General features: G+C 48.4%; 2 protein-coding genes across 4 annotated transcripts; both read right to left on the bottom strand.

The window, feature by feature from the left end:
* Positions 1-399: 399 nt before the first annotated feature.
* Positions 400-7956, bottom strand: ARPC1B (actin related protein 2/3 complex subunit 1B). 2 transcript variants are annotated; one of them, XM_079320478.1, is made up of 10 exons: positions 7764-7956; positions 5369-5442; positions 4081-4185; positions 3207-3429; positions 2721-2828; positions 2248-2454; positions 1635-1710; positions 1356-1552; positions 821-911; positions 400-686 (listed from the first exon to the last, which is right to left on the bottom strand). In XM_079320478.1, the coding sequence occupies exons 2-10, from the start codon at positions 5430-5432 to the stop codon at positions 648-650; spliced, it is 1110 nt and encodes a 369-aa protein (XP_079176604.1). In that variant the 5' UTR covers positions 5433-5442; positions 7764-7956; the 3' UTR covers positions 400-647. The 2 variants fall into 2 exon arrangements, with proteins under 2 accessions (XP_079176604.1, XP_079176605.1); XM_079320479.1 differs by lacking the exon at positions 7764-7956 and having other exon boundaries at positions 5369-5461.
* A 2580-nt stretch (positions 7957-10536) lies between these two features.
* On the bottom strand, positions 10537-26856 carry ARPC1A (actin related protein 2/3 complex subunit 1A). Of its 2 annotated transcripts, none has more exons than XM_079320583.1 (10): positions 26708-26856; positions 23435-23516; positions 22569-22673; positions 19949-20171; positions 18216-18323; positions 15160-15372; positions 13907-13982; positions 13532-13725; positions 12009-12099; positions 10537-10928 (listed from the first exon to the last, which is right to left on the bottom strand). In XM_079320583.1, exons 2-10 carry the CDS (start codon positions 23496-23498, stop codon positions 10890-10892), a joined length of 1113 nt encoding a protein of 370 aa, XP_079176709.1. In that variant the 5' UTR covers positions 23499-23516; positions 26708-26856; the 3' UTR covers positions 10537-10889. The 2 variants fall into 2 exon arrangements, with proteins under 2 accessions (XP_079176709.1, XP_079176708.1); XM_079320582.1 differs by having other exon boundaries at positions 23435-23539; positions 26708-26848.
* Between the last annotated feature and the right edge of the window lie 1075 nt (positions 26857-27931).

The following is a 27931-nucleotide window of genomic DNA, read 5'->3' as shown; positions in this document are numbered from 1 at the left end:
AATGTCACTGTGCCTCTGCCAGCCAGTGCTCCCTTCCCAGGCCATGGGAAGGACCAGGATTAGTTGGGCAGCCCAAGGTCTCTGAGCTGGCTCCAGGTTTGGGAATTACCCACCTGATGGGGCTTTTACCAGGGCACTCAGAGAACAGGAACCTGTGCTCCCTGGCCACTTCATCCTCTGCCCTCCCTTTCCCTAACACCAATCCTGTTTTGAAATGGTGCTGAAGCAGGGAATGGAAAATGACATCCCCCTTATCCCCACAGCCCCAAATCCCCCTCAGCACTGGTGGCAGAAAGGATGTGACCACCTGTGGTGAGATGTGGCATAGCACTGCAATCTGCCCCAATCACACCTGTGTTTGCACTGAACTTGTTCTAAAAAAGAGCAAAAAACCCACTATTTTGATTTTTCCAGGAAAATCCTTTATTTGCAATTTCTCCAAGCAATGTATGACCAGCATCAGGAAGCATGGTAACAAAAATAGTAAGAAAAATGGTGTTCTTTGTCTGGAAACAGCCACCAGGGCTGGCTGGCAGCGGGGACAGGCACTGGTGGCATCATGGCTGGGTTGTGTGGCACGGGGTGGGGGTGGCAGGGGGCAGAGCAGGGGCAGCTGGAAGCTGGGATGCACTTCCCAGATGGCTCCTTCATTTAATCTTGAGATCCTTCAGTGCTGACTCCAGGCTCTGAAATGAAACAGGAGGATGTTCATCAGCTCGTTGCTTCCCAGAGAAACTGGGGGTGGTTGGGGAGCTGAGAGGAGGGAAGATGGTTCAATGCTGGGTGCTCCCAGCCTGAGGGGTCCACGGGGATTCCTTACCTTGACATCCCAGATGCTCATGCCCCCGTCCATCCCTGTGGTACAGAACTGGGAGCACTTGTCCTTCCCGCCAGTCAGCACTGAGATCTGGCTGTGGGTGCAAAGAGGGAGCAGGAATCAGTCCCAGTGTTGAGCCCTTGGAGCTGTCTGGCAGCCAGGGGTGGGAGTGGGACTGGACTCTTCATCTGCCCCACCAGTGCAGGAAGGCACTGGGGTAGACAGAGATGCTCCAAGGATGCTCCAGGACCATCCCAGCTTTTGGAACTAGACTTCTCTATCTTCCCTTCTCACATGCAAGGATGCTCTGGGGATACCAAGGAATGCTTGGGAAACTCAGGGACACCCAGGGCTGTTGCAGCTCGTGTGCTGGAGCCTCTCCCTCCCCTTTGCAGGGATGCTCAGGGACATTTTGGGGACATCCAAGGATTCTGCAGAGCTGTCCCAGCTCCTGGGCAGGACAGCAGCACACCCAGGGGATGCTCAGGGATCAGCAGCCCCCGAGGTGACCCCAGGCCTGTCCCTCCCCAGCCCACACCTGATGCTGTTCTTGTGCAGGGTGTCCAGGCTGGCGTTGGCCGTGTCCGAGCTCGCTTTCTTGTCCAGGTTCTGGAAGCGCTCGCGGGCGGTGAGGCCGCGCTGGGAGCTCTGCTTGGGCACATCCAGCTTCCCCCCAAAGCTCAGGCTGCCCTGGCTCTCCTCGTAGGTGAACAGCATGGGGCAGCAGTCGTGGCCCTGGGGAACAAACCTGGCCTGCTCAGCACCCTCCAGGCTGCTGCAGGCACAGCCCCCAGCCCGTGCCCCCGCCCGGACTCACCGCGGCCACCAGGCTGTTCTCGGTGATGAAGGTGACAGCCAGCAGGGGCAGCGTCTCGGTGCACAAGGAGGCCACGCTGCCAGGTGTGAACAACGAGCTCAGCTTCAGCCTCCGTGCTGAGACTGGCACAGCTCCTCCAGCCCTGGTGATCTGGGGATGTTCCAGGGGTGTCCAGCTCCTGGGGCTGAGCCCTCTATGTCCCATATCCATACAAGGGTGCACAGGGATACCCAGGGATGGGCAGAGATACGCAGAGATACTCCAGGGATGGGCAGACATACTCCAGGAATGGGCAGAAATACTCCAGGAATGCTCAGGGATACCCAGGGCTGCTCCAGGGCTATTTCAGCTCCTGAGGCTGAACCCCTCTTACCTTCCCCACCCGAGTACAGGGATGCTCAGGGAATACTCACAGATGCTCTGGGGTGATGCTCCAGGGCTGAACCCTTCCATCTCCCCCACCCACATGCAGGGACACTCTGGAGTTGCTCTTGGCCCAACCCAACCCACATACCTCCATCCTCGTGTTGGTCTGGGGGTCAACCCCAGCTGCCACCCCCAGCACAGCCTCCCCCAGTCCCCCCAAGGCCCTCCTGTCCCCAGCCCTGCTTACGCCATCTTCTTGCCAGCATCAGCGAGGCACAGGGTGCTGTCATGGCTCACCCAGGCCACACGGGAGCCGCTGGCTGAGAAGCAGATGCTGTGCACCCACCCACAGCTGCTGCTCGACTCGAACATCAGCTCCCCAAAGGGCATCTTGGAGCCCCAGGGCGTGGGGCTGGGCCGCTCCTCCACCTCCTTGATGTAGGCTGAGAAGATCCTGGGAAGGGGAGAGCCATGCCATGTGTCCCTGGATGCAGGACCTGTGCCACCTGCATCTCTGCCCCTTGCCTCAATTGTGGGACTCAGTTTCCCTGGCAGAGCCTGTGGGGTGTCCCCCCACCTCCCATGTGTGCTGTATCCCTGGGATGGTCCCCAGACCTCCGTACATCCCCCTGGTGCTCCATTCCCTGCTCCAAACAGCACCTGGGGTGAAGCCTGCCTCCCTACCCATCCTTCATCAGTCACCCAACCCCTGCTCCTCACCTGCACTTGAAGTCACAGGAGCCAGCAGCCAGGAGGACGTTGTTGGGGTGCCAGTCCAGGCTGAGCACTGTCGAGCGGATGGGCTTCTTGATGTGCTTGCAAACCCACCTGTGTGGAGAGGGGGTGGCACCAGAGGGGCAGCACCACCATCCCCAGAGCCCCTCAGAAATTTTGGGGAGCTGGCCAGGGCTCCAAGTGCCCCAGGAGCTGCACTGAGCCACTGTCCTGCAGTAGCAGCTTGGACATGGGGAGTCCATCCCTCTGTTTTCCTATCTGTCTCCACCATCTCCAGCTCCTCCAGTTTTTATTCATCCATCCATCCATCCATCCATCCATCCATCCATCCATCCATCCATCCATCCATCCATCCATCCATCCATCCATCATCCACCCATCCATCCATCCATCCATCCATCCATCCATCCATCCATCCATCCATCCATCCATCCATCCCTCCCTCCCCCCGGGGCAGCGCCACAGCCTCACCAGTCGTTCTCCTGCTCGAAGTAGCAGATGGAGATGAGGCGGGAGCCGCTGCCCACGGCGAATTTGTTCTCCTTTGGGGACCACTTGACGCAGCGTGCGGCGCGGTTGATGCGCAGGATGACCAGCGTGGGTTTCCACACGCTGCCCTTGAGCGTCCACACGTAGGCGTTGCGGTCGGTGCCGCACGTCACCAGCCGGTTGCTCTCAGGGGCCCAGTCGATGCCTGGAAGGCAGAGGGGATGGTGGCCCAGGGAGCACAGGAATGGGAATGGGCAGGTGGCACTCAGGGCTGGGGGATGTCTGAATGTTGTTCTGGAAGGTCTGTGCTCCGCAGTTCCTCTTTGCCCCATATCACCCCTTCCCATTCCTCCCACCTCAAAGCATTCCATGACAACCCATCGCAGCCCATCCCTCTTATCCATCCCTCTCATTCCACCCCATCCCTTCCCATGCCTCCCACACCATTCCATTCCATTCCATTCCATTCCATTCCATTCCATTCCATTCCATTCCATTCCATTCCATTCCATTCTCTCCCATATATATCCATCATCCATCCATCCATCCATCCATCCATCTATCCCTCATTCCACCCTACCCTGTCCTTTCTCTGCCCATCCATCCCACATCATCCCAATCCATTTTACCCCATTTCTCCCATCCATCCATGTCCCTTCCCATTCTCCTTTCCCATTCTCCCTCCCTCCCATCCCACCCCTAGCTGTCTTCAGCTGGACACAACCTGCTCCATTTTCCTCCACCCCTGCACAACCCCCATCCACTGGTGCCAGTACCACAAGCAGGATTGAAAGCAGCTCTGGGACAGGCCCACCCACCCTCCATGTCCCTGTCCCCTCTTCCAGCCAGGACTCACCTGTCACCTGCCCGTTGTGCTCCTTCAGCTCGTGGACTTTGCTCCACTTGGCCCCATCCTTGCGGTAGATGTGAACCTCGTGGTTGTTGGGGCACAGGGCGATCTCTGGGGGTGACAGTGGCCAGGGTAAAGCCTCCCCTGGGTCACAACCAGCACCAACCCCTCCCTTCCTGGCTCCAGGTCCCCACTAAGCCCCCCAGCTCCTGGACTGCCCTGATGCTGCAAATCATCCCATGGGAAGGGAGATCCCCGCACCCCACAGCCCAGTGTGGTCCCTTCCCGCAGTGTGGGCCCATGGGGCTGGCGGGATGAGACAGGATGGGATCGGACGGGATGGAACGGGACGGCTGCGGGTGCACAGCTCCAAAAGCAGCCCCATCCCGCCCCGCCCGCCTTGCCCGCAGCACAGAATGCGCTTTTTGTTCTCCCACATCCCCGGGCCGCGGTCGGGAAATGCCATCGGCCGTGAATCACCCGGCTCTGCTCCGCTCCCGGCTCTCCCCTGCCGGTGCCTCGGGGCCGGGGGCTGCGCTGGCACCGCTGTGCCGGGCTATGTCCCTGCCCTGGCACCGCTGTGCCGGGCTATGTCCCTGCCCTGGCACCGCTGTGCCGGGCTCTGTCCTGCACTGGCACCGCTGTGCCGGGCTCTGTCCTGCACTGGCACCACTGTGCCGGGCTCTGTTCTGCGCTGGCACCGCTGTGCCGGGCTATGTCCCTGCCCTGGCACCGCTGTGCCGGGCTCTGTCCTGCGCTGGCACCGCTGTGCCGGGCTCTGTCCCTGCTCTGGCACCGCTGTGCCGGGCTCTGTCCCTGCGCTGGCACCGCTGTGCCGGGCTCTGTCCCTGCTCTGGCACCGCTGTGCCGGGCTCTGTCCTGCACTGGCACCACTGTGCCGGGCTCTGTTCTGCGCTGGTACCGCTGTGCCGGGCTCTGTCCCTGCCCTCGCACCGCTGTGCCGGGCTCTGTCCCTGCGCTGGCACCGCTGTGCCGGGCTATGTCCCTGCACTGGCACCGCTGTGCCGGGCTCTGTCCTGCACTGGCACCACTGTGCCGGGCTCTGTTCTGCGCTGGTACCGCTGTGCCGGGCTCTGTCCCTGCCCTCGCACCGCTGTGCCGGGCTCTGTCCCTGCGCTGGCACCGCTGTGCCGGGCTCTGTTCGGCAATGGGACCCGGGGACACCAGGAATGTGCCGTCCCAGCCCATCTCTGCCCCGTCCCGGAGCATCGCCCACCACGGGAATGTTCAGCCAGGACAGTGCCTGGGGTATCCTTGGGAATGTCGTACTCACGGGTGCGGTCCTTGTTCCAGGCGTGGCAGCTGATGGGCTCCAGCAGGAAGCTGTGGTAGGCCATGGCTCACGGGCTGGGGACAGGGAGAGACCCCCAGGCTGTCAGGACACGCTGCTGCAGCCACAGGACAAGATCCCAGCTCCCAGCCCCGCAGAATGATTCCTCCCCCTGGGATCAGCCCTGTGTTGCAGCCCATCATGTCTCTCCTCTGCTATGAAGAGGGTTTTCCTGAGGATTTCCAAGCTTAAAAACTGTCCATTTGCAGGAACTTCTAAACCCTGCTGGCTGAACCTTGCTGGGCAGGAGCTGGCTGGGCACATAGGGACCGTGCTGCCAGCAGCCCCATGTGCACCCCTGGGGTCCCACCACAGGCAGCACCTCCTCTTTTCACCCCAACAGGGCCAGATCCACTCACTCCTTCCACATCTCTCCTTTAGGAAGAGCCAAAAACCCCATGGAGGCCCTTCCATCCCATCCCATCAGTGCTCAGACCCCAGGACCAATCCCTTCTCCTGGCTGAACTCCCACCATTCCTGCTGGTCCCCAATTGTAATGGGATGGAGCAGTTTGCCCCAAAGGCCCCTCCAGGTGCCACGGGACTGGGAAGGGCTCGAGCAGCGTCACAGCCCCTTGCAGGGATGTAGGGAAACACCTCGCAGGGCGTGGCAGACCGGGGAATTACTCACAGCCTGCTCTCGGCTATTTTGGGAACTCCCTGAACACATCCCGTTTTCTTTGGCAGCTAAAAACGTTACAGGGGAAGGGGGAAAAAATTCCTCTTAGCAAAGCTCCATCTCTGGGCTGAGGAAAAGAAAATCTGAGGAGCTCCATCACCTGCCTTCTGCGTGTGGAGAAATTCCAGGGCTGCTGTTACACAGCCCCTGGCCAAGGACATGGATGAGGAGGCAGCTGCCCTCTCCAGCCCCACCGATCCCCCCGGGATGCAGCACAGCGTGTCCCAAGGACGGTACAAAGCTGCTGCCACCACGAGCTGCTCCCTCGAGCCCTGGGGATGGAGCAGCACCACAAGGGATAGACAAAATTATCAGCGACAGGGACAGCCCTGTCGGCATTGAAAGGGAGCAGGAGAAGGAAAATGTGTGCAAAAGGGATTTGGATGAAATGGGCACTGGGCTGAAAGGGCTCGCTGGAGGAAGGACGGGAGGGAGGAAGGACACTTCGAAGGACTTTTTTCCAGGTGGTTTGGGAGCTCAGAGGCATAAATCCCCCTTCCTAGGGTCCCTTGCTGAGTGCCATCCCGAAGGGATGAGTTCAGCTGCCGTGCCAGGGACAGCAGCCTCTGCCAGACACGGCAAGGAGTGAGGCTGCGATGCCTTGGCCGCTCCCAGCTGCGGGTGGGGTTTTATTTCCCCCAGAGCCCCTTTTCCAGCCCGTTCCCTGCTGGTGCCCCGCTGCTGAATCCTGCTCCCACGGGGGCTCGGCAGCCCCTTCCCCAGCTGGGCACAGCATCAGAGGAGCTGTGATTATACCCCTCCAACCCCTCCCACAACGCAGGGGCTCTCGAGGGAGGAAAATGGGAATTTTCCGAAGGCCAGACAGGGCGGGATTGGGAGCTGGAACAGCTCCGTTATCTTCCCGGCCAGCCCAAGCAGTTCGGAAACATCCTCGGAGGAGATAACCAAACCTTGGCAGGGCCGAGTGCCGGCGGCTCCTCCCAGTCCCGGGAGGAAGCCGCACACCAGAGGAGCTGGAGTTCGGGTTTTTACGAGCCTGGCGGGGTGGCGGGAGGAGGGTTTGCACCCAATGAGGATCCTGCTGGGAGCTGCGACGCCCTGAAATTCTCTCCTGCACCACCAAGCCCCAATACCGACCCCCGGGGCCCCTCTGATCCCTGCGGCAGCTGAAGGTGTCACCCCCCGTGCTCCTGCCAGCCAGGCTGGGGACACCCGTCCTCAGACCCCAGCGCTGGTGGGGGTGCCCCATGAGCCAGCCTGGCCCTGAGGGGACACCCCCCGTGCCAGGGCAGAGGAAGGCGGCTCTGACCCTCCTCTTCCTCGCCCCGGGCAAAGCGGGAAGCAGCTGATCCCGAGGAGGAGAGGGCAGATTGCGGCAGCTCTGCCTCTGCCGGCATCAACCCCGACGGGACCCCCACAGGAGAACACTTTCCACCCACCCAGAGCTATCAGACCACCGGCAAGAGAAAAAAACCCCATCAAACTTGCTGATAAAGCTGGGAGAAAGCCCCAAAACACTCGAAATGCAGCGACAGCGAAACTCGCAGGGGCAAGGGGCTGTCTGCACCCCCCTGACCCAGCCCGGGGGGACCCCCCGAACCCTGGAGAAGGGTGTGAGAGCCAGCAGCGGTGACAGCCACAGCCCCACGGGACAGCCCCGGGTCCTGGCAGGGCGGCAGAGCTGCCTGCCCGTGCTTACCTTGCAGTGCAGGGCGGGCTGGGCTCGGTTCCTGGACGGCGGGGCTCGTTCATGGACTCTGGGCAGTCGACACGAACGGAGCCCGGAGCGAGCGGCTGGAGCTGTGCCTGCCCCGCCGAGGCTGCCTGACTTCCCTTTTCCTCTCCGAGAAATGCAACCACTTCCTTACGTGGGCGTTGGGGGAGCGCGGAGCAGCTCTGCGGCCGCCCTGCCCCTGTGCCTGCGGGCCGGGCCGGGCCAGCACCGCCGCACCGCCCGGGATGCTCCCGCTGCTCGGGGGGACGTGGGCAACTCACCCTGGCTGCTCCAGGGAAGGACACAGCCAGGGGAACAGAAGGGAAGGATCCCCGCCGTCTCCATGTGGTGGCGGGAGGGCTGCTCACCCCCGGCCCCCGATGCGTTTCGGAGGGAAGGGGACTCCCCTACCAGGGACCAGCCGTGCCTGGAGCCCACCCGGGGCGAAACACCCGTCGGCATCACCTCCCACGGCCGGGGAGACCCGCGGGACCCCGCGGAGCCTGGATCCGGCCGCCCTCGGCAGCAGCTGCTGCTGGTTCCTGCATCCCACAGAGCCCAGAGGGACCCGGTCCCAGGGGGCTGCGGGCACCGTGCCTGTATCCCCACGCACCAGACATCAGCCCTCTGCTTTTATCACCTCCTGCTTCAGAACAGCTAATTTTCATCCCATTCCTGCCTGGATGCACTCACTCCTTCCCTCTCTGAGTGATGTCCCAGCTGGGGTCCTGTGCAGCGAGGGCAGGAGCTCTTCTCAGCTGCAGGATTTGAATACAATATCCTGGAATTCAGGGATACAATAACCTGGTATTGGCAGCGCTGCAGAATCGATCCCCACGGGAGGGGTCAGCTGCAGGTAAAAGGGGAGCACAGAGGGGGCAGCCCCTCGCTCCTGATCCTCATCCAGAGCTGGGGTAAATTTCATGTGTCACAATCCCTGCAGACACGGGGAGACTCTGAGATGTCTCCCAGCCAGGGATGGGATTGAACTGTGGGACAGTTTTAACTTCTGCAAGAGGATTTGGGGTACATCACTAAGGGGAGGGAGAGAACAGTGTGACCCCTGTTCTGTACCTGCCATGCCCTTTCCTCCTTGCTCCCATCTCCAGGCTGCTCCTGCTTGGAGTGCCATGAGTTGCCTCCACTGCTTGTGAACCCTGCTTGGGGCTCTCCAGGGCTCCACGGGGGGAAAATTTGGCATCTGGAAGTCAGGGATGGAGGCTCTGCCCTGCTGGGCCTCTGCCAGAGCCCGTTCACATTTGCAAACCCTTTACCTGCTTTTTCTTCTGTTTCTGAAGTGGGAAGATCCTCCTGCCCCCGCAGCACGTCACATCCTCAAAAATGCTGTAGAGGAACTGTCCCACTGCAGACACTGGGGACATGGGGACACTTCTGGTGGGGTTTTCTCTGGGGTTGGGGGAGTGCAAATGATGAGCAGCAGCGATTCTGAGTTTGGGGAGTGTGGCAGGCAGGCTCCAGTGAGTATTCCCTGATTCCCAGACCATCCATCCCAGCCGTGCTACCCCCCAGATCCCTTGACTGCAAGAAATTAAACACTCATTATTTTATATTTAGGAGGGAGAGGAAATTGCAAAGCCAAGCCTGACTGCCAGGGGAGAAGGTGGGAGACACAAAGAAAACAGAGAAAGATCCAGCTCTGTGATGGAGAACAGTGGCTGCTACTCAGAGCTGATCTTCCACCCTCCTCTTTCAGCCCCCCAGATGAGAAACGAGCAGGGTATGAAACAACTCAGGTTTCACGGGAAGTGGTGAATTTAGTCATTGAGGTTTTTTTAAGACACTTCTGCATTTTCTGCAGAAATGACCATCTTAAGTTTTGCAAAGCAATGCCATGAGCCAGCTAATCCCCTCAGAGCACAGCAGTGCAGCAACACAGTGAGGAGGAGCTACACCCTGTGAATAAATTTGAGCAAATGCCTCCATGAGCTCCTGAGGCTGAAGCTGAACTGCAAAAGGTACCTGGGGACAAAGGATCAGCACAGCAGCCAGACCACGCTGACACCTCTGGCTGGAGCTTCATTTGCCCACCAGTCATTATAAATACAGGATTTTACAGGCTGAGAGCCCAGCTCTAACAGGACACAGAACCCCAGAACCACTGAGGGTAGAAAAGACCACCAAGTTCATCAAGCCCATCCTGTGAGCAATCCCCACCTTGCCAACCAGCTCAGAGCATTGAATGCCACGTCCATTTGTTCCTTGAACATCTCCAGGGGTGGTGATTCCCCAGCCTTCAAGTTTCATGGACTTACCAAGGGATTTGCTTTTAATTTGTCTTCCCCAGACAAGGCTCAGCAGATTATTTTCTCACCTTCCACACAGAGCTTTCCATTCTGTCCCCTGGGCACTGCCCTGGGACCAGTCCCAAAGGCAACTACAAATAATTCTGGTCACTTTGGAAAAATGTGACCCACTGAGCAGACAACAAAAAAGACCTTCAGGTTAATTTGCTGTTGTTATGGATTAAATGCAAGGCAGACAGAATGAAGAGAAGCAGGATAGATTTCATTCATCCTCCAAAATCAGCACCTCAAGGGGAGAATTCCCCTGGAAGAAGCTCATCTGAATCTTCACATCCAAATTATCAGAGCTCCAGGTCTGTAAATCTTAGAACCTTTCAGTTAAGATGAACTTTTCCTGTTTTAAGGCCATAAAATATCAGTGCAGGGTTTTTCCCACTCTCTCTTCCAATTTCCTTAATAACCGTTTTAAAATCAATAAGCATCAAAACAAAGAATCAGTTTTTCTCTTTTTTATTATTATTATTATTATTTCTAGCAGACAATTTACATAAAATTCCCCTTTTAAGTTAGTGATTCATAACTTCCTGCAATAAACTACTTAAGGAGCAGCTTTGGTAAAGAATGGAATGAAACAACCAACCGAAAAAAAAAAAAGAACAATCACAGCTGATTTTGAAACCAACACAATTCACCAAATTTAGATTCAAAAGAAAATCTGCCAAGCTGTATTTTCTCAGTGTTTCCAAATATTTCACCTTCCTCCTCCTCCTCCCTTTTCAGGTTTGTGCAGATGTGGGAGCTGCATTCTGTCAAGCAGTTTGTCCTGCTAGATCATGGAAATCCATCTTTACATGATTCGTAGCCCTTGGATGGAGGACTCTAAAGTCTTGAAGGAGAGAAAAAAATTGTAATTACAATCTGCTGCAGTAGCTTGGGTTGAATAACACAGTGTAAATGCTAACAAAACCAAGTAAAAAACATGAGCATTTGAAATTAGATGGAGTAATAGAATCCCAGAATGGTTTGGGTTGGAAGGGACCTTAAAGATCATCCCATTCCTGCCCCTGCCATGGCAGGGACACCTGCCACATTCCCAGGTTGCTCCAAGCCCCATCCAGCCTGGTCTTGGGCACCTCCAGGGATGGGGCAGCCACAGCTTCTCTGGGTAACCTGTGCCAAGGCCCCACCAGCCTCACAGAAGAAGTAAAGGATTTCCTCCTAATGCAAAAGCCAGAGACCACAACAGTCACTCCTTTCAAACTCAGGCATGTACAGGCCACTGATACAGACCTGAAACTGCACTAAAGCAGCTTAGAAATCACCTCAACTTCTTGCTTGACTCTAGTCCCCACCAGAGCACTCTGGCACCACAGAACACAATCTATTCTTTCCCTAAATCAGAGCCCATATCTCAGTTTTGGGAAGGCCAACAGGGACCTCTGCTGGCCAGGCCTGGGCAAAGCAAGCATGGACATTTGTACACCCATTTAGGATTTTCATGCTTCTATTTCCCAGCTGTTAGAGACAACTTCTTTCTCCTTGGGTAAGTTAATTCTGAGAGGACAGGACCATGTTCTGCAGCAGGACAATAAGCAGAGTCCATTGAGATGGGAGAAGGAAAAGGCAGGGGTTGTGTTGTATGAATAGTTCTAGCCCAGCTGTAGCTGAGGCTGAAGAATCAAAGAATTAAGGGGATTCCTACAGGGACATTTAGTAATTCTATTAAAAAAATGTCTGTACTAGCACCATCTGCTTAACAAACTGCATCTGCATTTATGCAGATTCTTGGATCGGTTTTTTTATGGACTTCATTAATGGTTTTGGATATTCCAGTCTGGATTTCCTGCTGCTACTAAAACCTGGCTTGAGGCTGAGCTCCAAGAGTTGATACTAAAGATTAAAAAAATAAAAAAACCCATCACTCCAGCTAGTTCCCATAAACTTGGTAGTGAAAGCACATTTTTACCTTAAAATCCCAGATGGTCATTGCTCCATCGATGCCGGTGGTGCAGAATTTCCGACAATCCCGTTTGTCTATCTCATAAATAGACACTTGGCTGCAAACAGAGAGTGAGAGCTCCAACACCCATTCCAGAGAGCCAGAAAACTGGGAAATTTGGGTTGAATTCTACTCCTACTCTTTCAGATGGAGACATGACTATACCAGAACCTACACTAGATTCTTGGTAGAATGCCTCAGAGAAATAAGCCAAGAAAAAAATGCTGAAAGCCTTTTACTGGCTTAGTGAGACTAAATGTTTTCCTTGAACAAAGAGAAATTGCTCTACATCCTCTGGGATCACCAAATTTTAATTTTTTTTTTTAATGTGAAGATATTTTACCCAATTAACCTGAATGAATCCTTTTGATTAACAGAATCATGGAATGGTTTGGGGTGGAAGGGACCTTAAAGCTAATCCAGTCCAGCTCCCTGCTATGGGCAGGGACAATTTCCACTACCCCAGGTTGCTCCAGCCTGGCCTTGAAAGCTTCCAGGAAGGAGCAGCCACAGCTTCTCTGGGCAATCTGTGCCAGGGCCTCCCCACCCTCACAGGGAAGGCTTTTTCTGTATGTTTAACTTAAATTTCCCCTCTTTCAGTTTGAAAACAGTGCTACATAATAAATAAATACACATGGCAGTAATATCCAGAATAGGAAGCCGGGATGTGAATTTCAGGTGGATTTTTCTGACTGGATTTTGCACCAGCCTCTTGGGAACAACCCACATATTTGATAAGCTGTGGCCAAGGTACACAACACATTAACCACGAGCAAACGGCCGTAGCCATGTCAATGATTAACTCCAGCAGCACATAAATCCCAGAAACAGAGAGTTGCTAGGGAAAGACCACAGGGAAAAAGGGACACCAGCTACAACCTTCTGCTCCAGCAAACCTGAGGGTTTGCAGAAACCCACTGGGAATTGTTCTTGGTAGGTAATGCAGAAAGATAGGGAAACCCATTGTGTACTGCAGGGAAACCTAATTTTATGTGAGAACTGAGTGTAAGGATTTTTCATAATGCAGATGGGAATAGAATAAGGGGTGGATAATGTATTGGGTTGATGTGGCCAGAAATGTGTATTCTATCACCATTTCTTGAAGTTGGGTGACCCTTATCTCTATGGCACATATTATCTGCTAATGGGCCATATTTAAGACAAGTTGGGGCAATCATCTTTATCTTTTCCACAACCCATCCTCCCTTCAGGAAGATATAATCTGCTGCTGGGCCATTAGGTCCTACTAAAATTACATCATCCCATTTGGAGATGCTCAGCCAGGGGGAGGAGCCAAGCCTTTCCTACATAGATAAAAATTGAGATTTTGGACAGCAAGTTATGGTCTTTCCACTGGATTCCAGTGGAAAGCCAGACCTTTCCACATCATCCCTGGACCTTCAGAGGAAAACTGCACTTTCTACAGGAGCACTGCTCCAGCTGAACCACGTCTGCCCCTGGGCATGGAGAACACTCCCTGTATAACTCACGTTATGCTGTTTTGGTGCAGGGTCTCCAGGGTGGTGTTACGATCCTCCGTGGTGGCTCTTTTGTCCATGTTCCGGAAGCGCTCCATGGCCGAGATGTTGCGCTGGATGCTCTGTTTGGGAATGTCGAGTTTGGAAACGAAGCTCAGCAAGCCACGGTCGTCACAGTTGAAGAGCATTGGGCAGCAGTCGTGGCCCTGCAAGCAAAAATCCATCAGGAAACACCACCTCAGCATTCCCACCCTGCCCTGGGCATTCCCAAACACTGACACCAGGGCAGAGGTTGTTTATTAGTATTACTAACTGTGAAAAGTTTGGGGTTTTCCTCCCCCTCCAAAACACGACAAAGCTCTAGAAGGAGGAATAACATTCACTTACAGCTGCCACCACGCTGTTCTCGGAGACAAAGGACACGCTCAGGAGTGGGAGGAACTCTGTTTTCAGCTGCGAAACCCTGAGCACAAGGACATTTGTTAGAGGGATTCACTGAAACCTCTCATTTTCAGCTCTAACCAAAAATAGGCACCGTTCCCAACAAGGATGGTTGGAAAAGTCATGGTAGCTCGGCTGTCCTGTGGTGACAACAGAAGGTTGTAATTTGTAATGAAAAGTTACAGCCTAATGAAAGTGTGCTGGAAGATTTATAACAAAATCAAGTATTCCAGGTGAAAGGCTAATGCTAACAAATTTGTGTATAAACAGGGCCAAGAGTTTAAAAGGAATAGCCCCAAAAATGTCTGTATTGATGAAGATATTAATTTCATTTGAATATTTAAAAACTTGAAGTTTTGATGCTTGACATCTTTGCAGAGGGAAAAAGCCTTGGTGTTCATTTAAATTTTTGCCATTTAATGACAAATAAAGAGAATTCTTAAACACTTTATAATGACTGATGTTTCCTGCCAGGTACTTGTACAACTGTAGTGATCAGAACCACACTTCAAAATGAATCCCAGCAATGCCTGGATGACCCCAGAGACTTCTGCTACCAAAATATATGGAGAATCTCATCCTTCCTGGCTGGAATGCCAAGGACACTGCAAAGTTATGCAGATCAAGAGGAGGAGCAGAAGGAGCAATTGTTAGTAAAATATTTTGTTGGATTGGAAGGTGCAAGTTGGAATCTTGCATCAGCATTATCCTAAGGACAGAGGTTGGAATTAATATTTCATGAACACCTTATTTTCCAGATCCTGATTGGGGATGGAGTCTAAGTTTTGGAGTAAGCAGGTTCATGGATTCTCTTTGAATCGGGAATATTGTATAGAATATTGTTTGGAATATTTCGTATTGCAAGTATTGTTTTGGAAAAGGAAGTATTGTTTCTCTGGTTACTCAGTGGAGCATTCCTTTTTTTCACAAATGCCTCTTTTTCCCCCCCCCCCAAAAATGGGCTACACCCTCACCAAGGGACTTTTACAAAGATTTAAAATTATATAATGTAAAATTCACAGAAACAACCTTATTTATAAAATATTTATACCAGCCTCGAAGAGACTCCTGGAATCCACAGTAAAAGAGGCAACAGAGGCACGAGCTTGCCAGCCCAACATTCCACACAGAATCACGGAATCATTAAGGTTGGAAAACACCCTTTAGCATCATCAGGCTGACAATACCAGGATACTCACATCATGTTTTTGGAGGCATCAGCCACTGACACGGTGCTGTCATGGCTGACCCAGGCCAGGCGGTTGCCGCTGGCGGAGAAGCTCACGCTGTGCACCCACCCTCCGCTGCCTGCGCCCCCAAATTCTGACATCAGCTGCCCAAAAGGCATCTTGGAGCCCCAGGGTGTGCTGGCTGGCTTTTCATCCACTTCCTTAATGTAAGCAGAGAACACCCTGCAAATAAAAAGATTTTGGTGTGAACAAAGGACAAAGCTCCTGGGAGCACGGGATGTGTTTGTGTTGGAAGCAGAGACGTGTCCTGGTTCTCCTAAAATAAAATATTTTGGTGTCTTTAAACAAGCCTGGAAGCAGCAGCATGCAGGGAGAAAGCAGCAGTACAAAGGATGTCAAGCACACAGGTTTCTCATAAATGCTGTTCTTGTAGCCCTCTCCCTTTTTTCCAGAAGATGGCACAAAAATACACGTTGTCAGTGCATTTTTCCCCGTGCCAAGATTTCCCTTTCATCCTTTCGTGCTGTTAACAGCTCTCCTGAGTCAATCCTTCAGTTAGAGAAAACCCAGGAATGGCACTGTATAATTAGAAGCTAATACAAACACCTACAAAATTACCCACTTTTTAAGAACATTCCTGTTTTAGCAGGGTTTCAAAGAAAGAGATGTGATGTTCTAATGCCAGCAAAAGAGCTCTGAGCCACCTTCTTCCGGCTCATTATTGCAACAATGCCTTGAAAACCTGAAATACTGCAATGTTTTTATAGGTTTGGCTTTTTTTTTTTTTTTTCTCCCAGCACTACAATTTTCAAGATATGTTTAAATAGAAAGCCTCCCCCTTTCATCAAATTCCTTCTGCATGATTCAGACATGCCACAATATGGTGTTCTTGACTGTTACCATGGAATTTGTTGGGACGTCACAACCATAGGATTTGAGTCCATTGAACAGGAGGGGCAAGGCAGCTACACCAAGCTACTACCAGAGGGGAAAAAAAAAATCAGCATAAATGAAAAACTATGATCAAATATTCATGGTTGTAGCCACACACAAACAAGAATTTTTTTATAGTGAGTTTAAGGAAAATGTAGCTCTCCCTTCCCTGTTTTTTGTATCTTTTGTATGTGTGGGGTAAGCAGTTCCAAAAGTACCTATATTCAGCTTATTTCAATAAAGCAGCTCATTTGGAATGAGAAAGGTTTAACTGCAGCTATATTAGGTACAGATTTTCAGGGAATTAAGTATGGATATATATTTGGCTCTATCAGTTTAAATATAATCTAATGATAATCCTTTAAAATTTTATAGAGCCACCTAAAAGGATGGATACTTCTTAATGTATGGAAGTAGGACAAGATGTTTAAAGCAACAGCCTTTTGACACAAGGAAGAAAAATCATACCTAAGTAGGGAAGACCTTGAATTTAACTGATAGTTAAAAATATAAGAAGTCTTTACCATTATTAAAATCTCCCTGTCTTTTAAAACCAAAATCACCTCAGCTTAAAGCCCCAACCTTCAAAGATTCTTGGGAAACAACTTTCATTCCCTCAGCTAGAACATAAAATTATACTAATGTGGTGCTTGTAGCTACAGGTACATCTATCTTTCAGATAAATATAAGGGGAGCTCATTTATCTTGGCCAAGCACCAAAAGACTCTGCTGAATACCCAGCAATTTGCAGCCTTCTGCCCTCCATTCCTTCTCCAAAATGCTTCCCACTTAGCTGCTTATTATGTGGCAGTGGCTCTGGCAGATCTCTTTCCTAATTTCCATCAGAACAGGCATACACTTCAGGTATCTTTATCTTTTTTTTTAATATGGAACTGAAGGGAGAACTGGAATTCTAGAGAGCTGTATTCATCATTTACAAAAGAGAATAATTTTCAATGGTTTTGGGGAAGGAACAGAATCCTAGAATCCCAGAATGGTTTAGGTAGGACACATCTACACAAAAACTCCAGGTGACCTATGTCAAAGTCTTGAGGTCCTTTATGAAACCAAATTTTAAAAATTCCACATGTGAAATGCAGTTGCTTCTGTTTCACATCACTTGTTTTGTGACAGTAAGTGAATACATACAGTTTAATTAAAACTGGAAATAAGGCAGGAAAGGGGAGACAACTCTCCCCTCTCTTTCCCAGCTTCCATGTAACATCTCTCCTTACATTAAAAGCTCTCAAAGGATGGGGTTTAGATGCAAGGGTTTCATTCTGAAATAAGGAATGTAATAGTCAGTCCCACCTCCCCCTCCCACTCCTTCTTAGTCATTTTTAGTACACACTTTGAAGCTTAAAAATTGCCCTATTACATAAAGAATTTAAGAAAAGAAGCTTTCATTATCATTCAAGGTACAAGTGATTAAGTCAATGTGGATTCAAGTCAGGCCCTGCAGACTTCCCTGCAGTGACCCCAATCACTCAGCACAGAGCAGTTTGCAGGGCCCATCCCTCACCCTCTAATTTCACAATCAGTTGCAAAGTCTCTCTCATCTATCTCTCAGCCAATCTGCCTTTAACAGCCTTTTTTTTTTTTTTTAATGGTCTTCAAAAAAATCTCTTTTATTGTGTAGTTATAGGTGGATCAATTCCTTGACACTGCTACCTACAGGCAAAGGGGAGGAAACAAGGGACTCAGAGAACAAAAAGATGGGACAGCATCTTTGGAAATGGCCAGTTACTTTAAATTTTGGAACTGCACCATTAGGATATTGTTTTTTAAACTCTAACTAGCAGTGTTGATGTTCTACAAGACAACACCTGCTAATCCAACTTCAGCCTAATGACCAGCTCTCAGCCTAAATGCTGTGTAATGCTGGGCAGGAACCCACCAATTCCCCAAATTCAGGTGTGTCCCTCAGCACATCCATGCTGCCTGTCCAAAGCCAGGACACAGCAGCACCAAAGCCAACATTTCTCAAGCTGGATGTTTTATTTTGGTACCAATGACAGCACACAATGAGAAACATTTTATTCTAATAGGAAGTGCAAATACCTGATCAACATGCTCAAGCTACTGATTTGATCCAGTAATCCAAACTGTAGATAGATGTTTTGGTTTCTCACCTGCACTTGAAGTCACAGGATCCTGCAGCCAGCAGGACATTGTTGGGGTGCCAGTCCAGGCTGAGGACAGTGGAACGAATGGGCTTTTTAATGTGTTTGCTCACCCACCTAAAACAAAACCAAACTAAAATAAGACATACAATTTACATGAACATCTTTTAGCTGATTCCCACAAATCCATGAAGCACTCCTCAAAAAGATCACTCCTTGTCAATGACTGAACACATCATTTTGGAAAAAAACTTCATGTCCAAACCCTTCACATCCTTGTGCAATCTGTGAACTTTATGGTTAGCTTAATTAAACTTTCAAATATTATGAACAAACTCATTAAATGTGTATCTCCTCAGCTAAGTCCTACTCCCTTACAAATTAGTTTTTATAATGCATCAGATGGAACTCCTTGATGTGAATTTTGCACAGGAATTGCCAGGTCTCTTCCCCCAGTGAACACAAGGTCAGCTGTGACTGTGACACTGAGCTAAGCAGCACTGTTTTCATCATCACCAAGTACAAGTCCTTCTCCAGTCCTTCCAATGAGTTTTATAGTCACATCTCTTGCCTATTGACTTTTCTACTGTTTAAAAATATAATAACTATAAAACACAACAAGAAAATGGGGGGACTGCCAATGACCCAACCAGTGCATTCATCTCAATTATCTGCAGTGCAGTGCAAAGTGGTCCTGCTGCTGAATGCATCAATACTGGCCTAAATATGTCTCAGCAGATTTGGTTTATCTGAACTATTTACAAACTAGTAATGAAATCTATTATTCACTTGATGGCCTTTGAGATGACAGTGCTTTTTCTTTGATTTTACTTCTATCAGGCACAAGTTTTAAGGCTCACAATTTACAAATTATATTTCTTTAGCATATGGAGTCTTGATTCTTTTGCAGACAAACAAGGCAGAGAAAAAAATATCGATAAGTGAACATGCTGGAAAGCATAAAAGTCCAAAACAGTCTTTAAAATGTATTTTGCAGATGGTGTCATTGTTTTTCATCTCCACATGGCAGACTGCACACAGGACACCTGTGCTTTTGTGCCTGTTTATGCAAACCAAAGTAAGATACTCCACACACTGATTTCAGCTACAGATGATAATAGCACATGTGGCTCCAACATGTGCAGCTACAAAGGGAGAAGATCAGCAGCATAAAGTTTAGATGATAAAATGAGAAAAATGTTAAAGGTGAAATACTTGTAATATTCCTATGTGAAATCTATAAATTGGATAAAGGTACTTGAGAAAATGCAGAACAGGTTGATGACAACTCAAAAATCTTCTAACAGGTCACTCTGGAGAAGTGACAGACTCAAACCTCCAATGACAAGAAACAGCCCAAAATGATGGACATGGAAGAAAGACTCAAGTGAAGATTTCTTCACTCATTCTGGCACGAAGAGAGGGAAGAAAATATTTATCTTTTTTCAACCATATAGTTGTAGTAACGGAATCTTTACTCTGCAGAAATTCTTGCACTTTTAGAAAAGCAACATATGTTTATGGCAATCAGGCAGAACACATCCACGCCAACTTGTACTGTCTGAAAATAGGCAAAGTCAAAGGCCTTTAGGTGCTACAGTAGAGTGAAGAAGAGAGAGAAACTTTTTCCCCAAATGTTGAAGTCCACAAAATGAATATTTTAGGAATTAATAAAACAGTAACCCAACACCAAACAGCTTCAGCTTCGCCATGCAGACCTTAAAGCTACAAAACCAGCTCACCAGTCATTTTCAGACTCAAAGTAGCACACAGATATGAGTCGAGCTCCACTTCCCACAGCAAATTTGTTCTCCAGGGGAGACCACTTGACGAAGGTGGCGGCGCGGTTGATCCTGAGGATGACGAGGGTGGGTTTCCACACGCCGTCCTTCTGGCTCCACACGTACGCGTTGCGGTCGGCGCCGCACGTCACGATGCGGTCGCTCTTGGGGGCCCAGTCAATCCCTGCAAGTGAAGAGGTCATGGCAATTCATTCATGCTGTCTGCTTTACAAGGCAAAACACAGATCATCTCGCAGAATCCCAGAATGGTTTGGGGTGGAAAGGAATCTGCAAACTCTCATGCACTATCTCAGGTTGCTCCAAGCCCCGTCCAACCTGGCCTTGGACATTCCATGGATCCTGGGGCAGCCCAGGATCCAACCCAGGACCTCATCACCCTCACAAGCAAGAATTTTGCCATAGATCTAACCTAAATTTCCCCTCTCTCAGACAGAAGCCATTCCTCCTTGCTCTGTCACTGCAGTTCCTGATGAACTGATCACTGAGACAGTTACTATTATTGTCATTCTCCTTCATCTCATTCTTCAGGAGCTATTTCAAGCTGTTAGGGATACTTGTATCTCCCTCTAGCTTTCACCAAAACCACAGATCCCAAAATCCCAGGGATTTGCTGGCTGAGGAAGCATTGAGGGCTGGCCAACAGGTGGAGCTCTGCAGATCGGCCAGGGCCTGTCCACCAGCATCCTCAAAACCTCTGACTTCTGCAAGATCCCTCTCAACAGCTGAAACTCAGCAATTCTAAAACTGCACAACCTCTAACAACATTTTGTGCTTGCTGCCAGACTTCAGCAATGATCTAAAGTTTAGATAACAGGGCTTTTTAGTTAGACATTATGAATTTTTATGTACTGACACAATCCTTACATTTTCTCCATGCCTATTTAAGTTGTGCCACAAGAAAGGCTTACCAATAAAATAAAAAAAAAAAAAAAATTCAAAGAATAAAACAAAACCTTTGGTAAGGCTGCCATTGTTTCTTTCCCCTCCTAGGCAATGAAGGATGTTCCCAACTGGAAAGTCTTATGGTAACACTATTTTTCATCTTTTCTCTAGCATCCTTTGGGATGCAGACCTCAACTCTCCTGCCACAAATTATGTCAGTGGCTTTCCATTATTACATTTAGTATTAAAAACATCTCTTAAGCTCACAAACTGAAAGTGGGATAAAAGCTGCAGAAAGAATTTGTACCAATGTTACCATATTATTCCTAAATTGTTTATTTCAAAATAGGCTTATGCTTAAAAAGTGAAGAGCCTGATAGTCTGAAACTACAGTTACAGGAGCTCCAGCATTGCCTTTGAAAGAGGGACCATCCTGCCTCTTTTTCCTCCTTCTGCCCACCTCCTCCTCTCACCAGCCCTGGTGCTGTTCTGACTTATGTCAAGTTCAGATTTTTAGCTTAGCAGAAAACTAAGGCAAGAGAGTGAAGAAAGCTCTTCCTGTGAGTGAGTAGAAGCAGCTCACCACAAACCACAAACCTGAGTCAAGAGAAGGACCTTGTCCCCTGTGATCAGGAGCTGACTCACTCAGTCAGGGGTTACAAGCAGTTTGATCAGTGGATCTCCTGTGTGTAACCACAGCTTAACTCCACTCTTTACCATCACTACAGCACTTTGTATTCCAAAGGTACACACTGTGCAGGAAAGCAGGGAGAGCTCTATTCCCAAGTCATGAATATTTGGCTTCTAACACTGACAGATACAAGTAGAATGTCTTGGGGGGACACAGTTCATTTGGAAATGCAGCCCAAGTGACTCTTCACAAAGAAGCAGGTACAGTTGTGCTCCTGGACAGCAAGAATTGGAAAAATTGAACAAAGTTCCTGCAAAATGCTGTTGGACCAATACTTCTGCCCATTAGTGTGCTGAGAACAGAATGTGATGCTTTGGGTAAGTGCTTGTATAAATTATTTTCATTTCCTTAAGAGAATAAAGCCCTTTTAAAAATATCACCATGGAAAAAAACCCTCCAGTAACAGAAAAGACTGCCACAGGATAATCACATTTTTTTAAATAACACCCTGTGACTCAACATGGTAGCTCTTCTTAATTTTCATTGGGGATGTACAGATACTCTAGGCCTGAAATAAATATGCTCACTGATGGTCTAAGTCCAGGACTGATCACTTCAAATGTTTATATAGTCCCTAAAAAAGGTATTTATTGTTGTTGGAAACTACAAAGCAATGCTACAGTCGTATACCTAATGAAATTTTAGTACTTGCACTTGAAAGGGAGCAGCATGCATCACTGTGACACAGTCAGATTACTTCAGCAGACTGAGAATGTGTTCTCATTATGTCATTAGGGATGAAAAATAAGCCATAGATAAGAACAAATGGCTCAGTAACTCCACTGAAATGTCTGGAAATAAGACAGAGCTTTTCTTCCTAACATTCACTGCATGCAGTTCAGAAAACTGCTGCAAGGCTCTCTCTAAGTGGGAATGCCAACCTATAAAAAGATCTATTTACTCAACACTTGCAGATCTGTTCAGAATCTCAACTGGGGAAAACAGGAGAGGTTGGAAAACTTCATGTCTGGCTCAGGCCAATCTCACCTGTAATGTGTCCATTGTGTTCCTTCAGCTCATGAGCCTTCACCCACTGGTTCCCACTCTTCTTGTAGATGTGCACTTCATGGTTATTAGGGCTAATGGCAATCTCTTGAAAGAAGAAATAAAACAATCCAATTGTACAGAAGGCTTTTTAATAGAAAATGCTATATCTGGAAAGACTTTTCCCATCTAAAACCTCTATTCACAAATTTGAGAGCATTACATGGGCTTTGTAAATGGAGGGCCAAAATCCCTGGAAAATCTCCAACAATCATAGAGAATCATGGAATGGTTTGGGTTGGAAGGCATCTTCAAGATCATCCAGCTCCAACCCCCTGCCATGGGCAGGGACAACTTCCACTATCCCAAGTTTTTCCAAGCCCCATCCAACCCAGCCTTGGACACATCCAGGGGCAGCCACAGCTTCTCTGAGAATTCTGTGCCAGGGCCTCCCTACCCTCACAGGGAAGAATTTCTTCCAAAAATCCCATCTAATCCTTTCCTCTGGCAGTTTGACAGTGGTACACATACAATGAGTATTTGCACAGGAACACAACACATTTGGAAAACAACTATCCATATTATATAGAAAACCTGGCTAAGAGGCAAAGCTTTGTGGAACACCAGGAAGACTCAATTACCTCCCATGCCAGAGTTCCTGCAATAGGTTTAGAAAAGCTCAGATTTGGAAGCCTTTTGGATCATAAGTAGAACATTTAAAAGGTAGAACTATGTATCTGATCACCCCTTCCCTAAAAGTGACCCAGAACATCAAAAGATCAAAAACTGACAGTGGAAAGAAAACAGCAATTAAAAAAAAAAAAAAAAAAAAAAAAAAAAAAAGAAAGAAAAATGAACTTATTACTTACGGGTACGGTCTCTGTTCCAGGCATGGCAGGTGATTGGCTCCAGCAGGAACTGATGCAGAGACATTCCGAGTTCAAGAGATTCCTATGTTGTAAAAAGTGAAAAGGCTGAAAAGTGTAAAATTGAAAACAAAACGCTTCAAAATGAGAGAATTAATAAAGTTAAACCTCAACAGTTACCAAGCATCTTTCAGCGCAGTGTTACAATTTATTTACAGATCACAACTTAATAAATATAATTAATAAATATGATAAGGCTGCTCAAGAGCTGCCTCTGTCACACCCCCAGATATTTTCAGTAGGATGATGGATTTTCATTGTCCTGCTCATGCTAGCTAATAGCAATTGCTCTAAAAGCCAGATACACTTGCTTCTTTGTGTATCCTCACAGACAAGAGAGCAGGTCCTCAAGAAATCTAATATTAATTTTATTATGGAAATAGAGTAATTAAAAAAATAAATATCTAGGACAAAGCTCAGTAAGCTGTTCTAAAGTTTGACTTGTATCCAGGCTCACAGGCAGCACCACAACAAAATCTTTTTTTAGGAAGCCAAACTGATGTGTAACTGTGATCTGCTGATATATTATTTGATAAAACCATTTTTATGTAGCCTAGGGAAAAATTACTAAGATTAGTAATTAGCTAATTAGCAATTTCTTCAAATTAATTCTAGCATTGAACTGTTTGATAATCAGGCTTCTGCCCCATGAAACTCAAACATTAAACCAAGTTGAATCATTGTAGTTTGTGAGTATTTTGTTTAAAAAAGGCAAAATACCTATTTTCTCTTTTAACTTTTGGCTGTTACAAGAGACAGTGCTGAAAATCTGCAATTGGAAGCAAATCCATCCACACACACATAGTTGTTTAAAATGTTTTTGTTATATTATCTTCCATCCATTTATGCTGTCTTTGGTTAACACAGGACATGGAATAGTATACTTTTGAAACTAAAATATTTTAGACATTGAATTATTTCAGATATCAAAATATTCTAAGTATTATAACATAGTATTCTATGTGCTGTATTAACCAGAGCAGCATAAATGAATGGAAGATAACACTATAAAAACTCAAGGTCACCTGCAATAATAAAAATATGCACAGTTCAATACATCCAACTTGGATTTGTCCATTCCTTTCATAAATTCCACTAATTTTCACAGCAATTGATCACTCCCTGATGGATCAAAGCATTTTTACCCCCATATATCCATCTTAAAAGAACTATCTCCGTGATGTCATTCCAAGACATCCACACCCACCAGTTGGAATTACAACATACCCAAGTATGGCCATGTTAGCAGAGGGTGGAGACTTCAGGACAAGGTAGGAATTTGGAAGCAAACAGGAAATGAATGGCAATCCAACAGAAACTCAGGAGTGAAAGAAGAATGAGTATGCTCTTACAGAGCCTCAGGAATTACTGTCACACCATCAGTTTAACAAATACCTTGAAAGTGCTGGATCTTGGGGCAGAGGTGAGGTAGTATTTCACCAATGCAAGTAACTGGAGAGGCTTTTTATTTTATTTAGTTTTTTGTTTAAGGAAATGGAGCACTGTTATTCTAAAAATATACAAATTATGGGTGCATTTCAAATGTACTTGAAATACAACTTTTAACAATAGTCCAGCTCACAATTTTAACCAGCATGATTTTCATAGTTCTTACAAACATCACATTCTACCAACCAAATGAAGTTCTAAATACACACAATCCTAGGCAAAATAATTGATTATTTTTTGCTAACGTGAAAATGTTGCCATAATCTGGGTTACCTCTGCCCTTGGACATCCATCATTTGAGATGCCACATGTGAATATAAGCAAAACACAACTGCAAAGTGCTTTTTCCAGGATCTTGCTTTAGCTCCTGCCAACATTCAGTAGCTGCACATTTCCATATACAGAAAAAGTTCAAGAGCTGTTCCACCAACAAAGAATGCTCAGCCTTTGCTACTCTTTCTGAAATAAAATGTAAAAATATCCAGTCTCCTCTCCCCAAGGAATGCAGCTATTTTGAAATACTTTCTAATACAACTGTAGTATTTTATTCACAGACTGACATTACATATAAAATATGGTCCAACCCTATCTCCTACTTCAGGTATTTTTACTTAGTTGTTCCCAAAACCAACCCAAAGTTGTGTGGTCCATTCCTTCCCATTGATTCAGTTACTTGAGCTCCATAACTGGCTACAAGTGACCTTTTTCCATTTTGGTTTGGTTACAAATCCATAAAACACAACAGTGATGATAACCTCAAAAAGCAGTGCTATTTCTGTATCCTGATAGGTACAGTGATATTTTCTTTGGGAAGGCAAAGAAGTTTTCAAGTTATATTTATTCCTTACTAATACATGGGCAAAATCCATCTCATAATTCATTAGGGAAAATGCTGCTGGCTTTATGATTCTTGACAAATTAATAACCTCAATGCCTTCGTGTCATCCAACCTCAGAATCTCACATGGAGCTATGACTTTGTTACCAAGTACTTAATGCAGCTCTCCCTGAGATTTATTTCAAAAGGAAAGCAACTGACTTTGAGTTTCAAGATAATATTTTAAAACGGAGAAAAAAAAAAAAAAAAAGAAATCTTGAACCTGTAGAGCGGTTCTTTCAGTATAAGGCCTGAAAGGATCCAGGTTGGGATGAACAGGACTCAGCTGCTGTCACCTCTCAGTGGGGTGAGAAATACCTGGTGAAAGCCCAACCCTGGACAAGCAACCAGCCGGGATACGGACTCAGAAATGGAGATGGAATATGTGTGTGTGTGTGTGCGACAGCGAGAAAAGGATCTTTTGAATCCTTGCTTATTCTCGGAGCACCTACACCACTTCCAAACACCTGGAAGCGAAGCACCTGCGGTGAAGGACAAGCTTCCAGCACTGTCACCCCCTCCCGAGTCACTCAGCGCGGATTTCCCAGGGGGGTGACTCCGCTGGGGCGCCTCCTGACACAAGACACCATTAACAGGATAAATTGTCGGGATGGGCACGGATTGCGGGCTGCGGCCCTGCCAACACAGGGCACGGCTGGAGGGTGCAGCGGGGGAAACTGGGGGGCAAGCGGGGGAAATGGGAGCACCTCCACAACCCCGCCTCTCCCGGCCCCTCAGGGCGAAGGCGTGAGCGGCGCCCATCGCCTCACCCTCAGCAGGGCGTCCCCAGCCCCTCAGGGCACCGATGCTGCGGTGCCTCCCCCCCGCCCTCCCCTCGCAGCAGCGGGCCCACATCGCTCACTCCTCATGGCTGCCGCGGCCGGGACTCACCTGAGGCGTTGGGGGCGGAGCGGGACTCGCGGACTCTGGGCAGTCAACGCGACTCCGCTCCGGCGGCGGCAGAGGCCGAGCGGGCCCGGCTCGGACACGGGCGGCAGGAAACGCGCAGGGCGCATGCGCCGCCGCCCGACCCACACAAAGGGCGGGGCGGCGCCTGCGCGGCGCCTCAGGGCGGGGCGGCCCCGCTGAGGGCGGGGCGGCGGCGAGGTGGGGAAAGAGCTTTAAGGTGCTAAAATCGGACTGTCAGTGTATCCCCCGTGCTGCTGTGAGCCCTAAAGCATGTCACACTCCAGTGTGAGTCCACCACTTAGCTGAGCTGTTCTGACCACCCAAACACTGAAAAAAACCCATCTAGCCTGACTCTCCAGTGCCTCAAGGCCATTTCCTTCACTCCCCTCGCTGCAGGCACAGTGGAAGAGGCTGGATCCCACCTCAATACAACCTCCTTTCAGATTACTATAATCAGCCCGGAGGACAAAGAAAGAAAACGAAAGGTATTTCTCCCTGTCTGGTTGTTTCTCTGAGGAGAAAGAAACAAAGGCACGATTATTAATTGTTCCCACAGATAACTCCCAAAATACAGAGGTGCCACAGTGCTGGACACATACATGAGATTGTCCCAAATAGTAACAATCATAACCCGTCCCACAGAAAACATCACAGAGAATCTGTACTGCAAGTGAGGTATCACCGGTGTAATGCAAACAAAATTCCACAATTATGAGAGCAAATAAATCCTCATTGAGTCTCCTTAGGACTGACAAAACCCAGCTCCCTCAGCCATGGCTCATAAGGTTTTCCAGACCAAAACTATTCCATGATTGAGGGTTGGAATATCAAAATAAGTTCACGAGCAATAATTTGCCCCACTCTTAATCCTCTCGAGGAATTGCCTCCTTTTTGGGGGTCTTGTGATTTGTTTCCTTCAAACTTGTGAGATTTTGTGAGCTCAAGTACAACAACAATGAACAAAAAAGTCTGGGAGAATGGGGAGAGATAAGTGACTCCCAGATATACTGAGGAGCAATAGAGTAGTGAGTTTAATTTCGAGTCTGAGAGAAAATAAACAATTTATAAGCATCTCAAAGGAAAAAAAAAAAAAAAGAGGTGAATGCTGGCCAGTATGGCTTTGTCAGGAATGAATTGAGCCAATCTAATTTCCTCTTCTGGCAGCATAACAAGGATTGCAGATAAGGGCGAAGCAATGTATGTCAT

The sequence above is a fragment of the Erithacus rubecula genome, assembly GCF_903797595.1.
Source record: "Erithacus rubecula genome assembly, chromosome: 17".
NCBI lineage: Eukaryota > Metazoa > Chordata > Aves > Passeriformes > Muscicapidae > Erithacus > Erithacus rubecula.
This window is presented reverse-complemented; position numbering and strand designations above follow the sequence as displayed.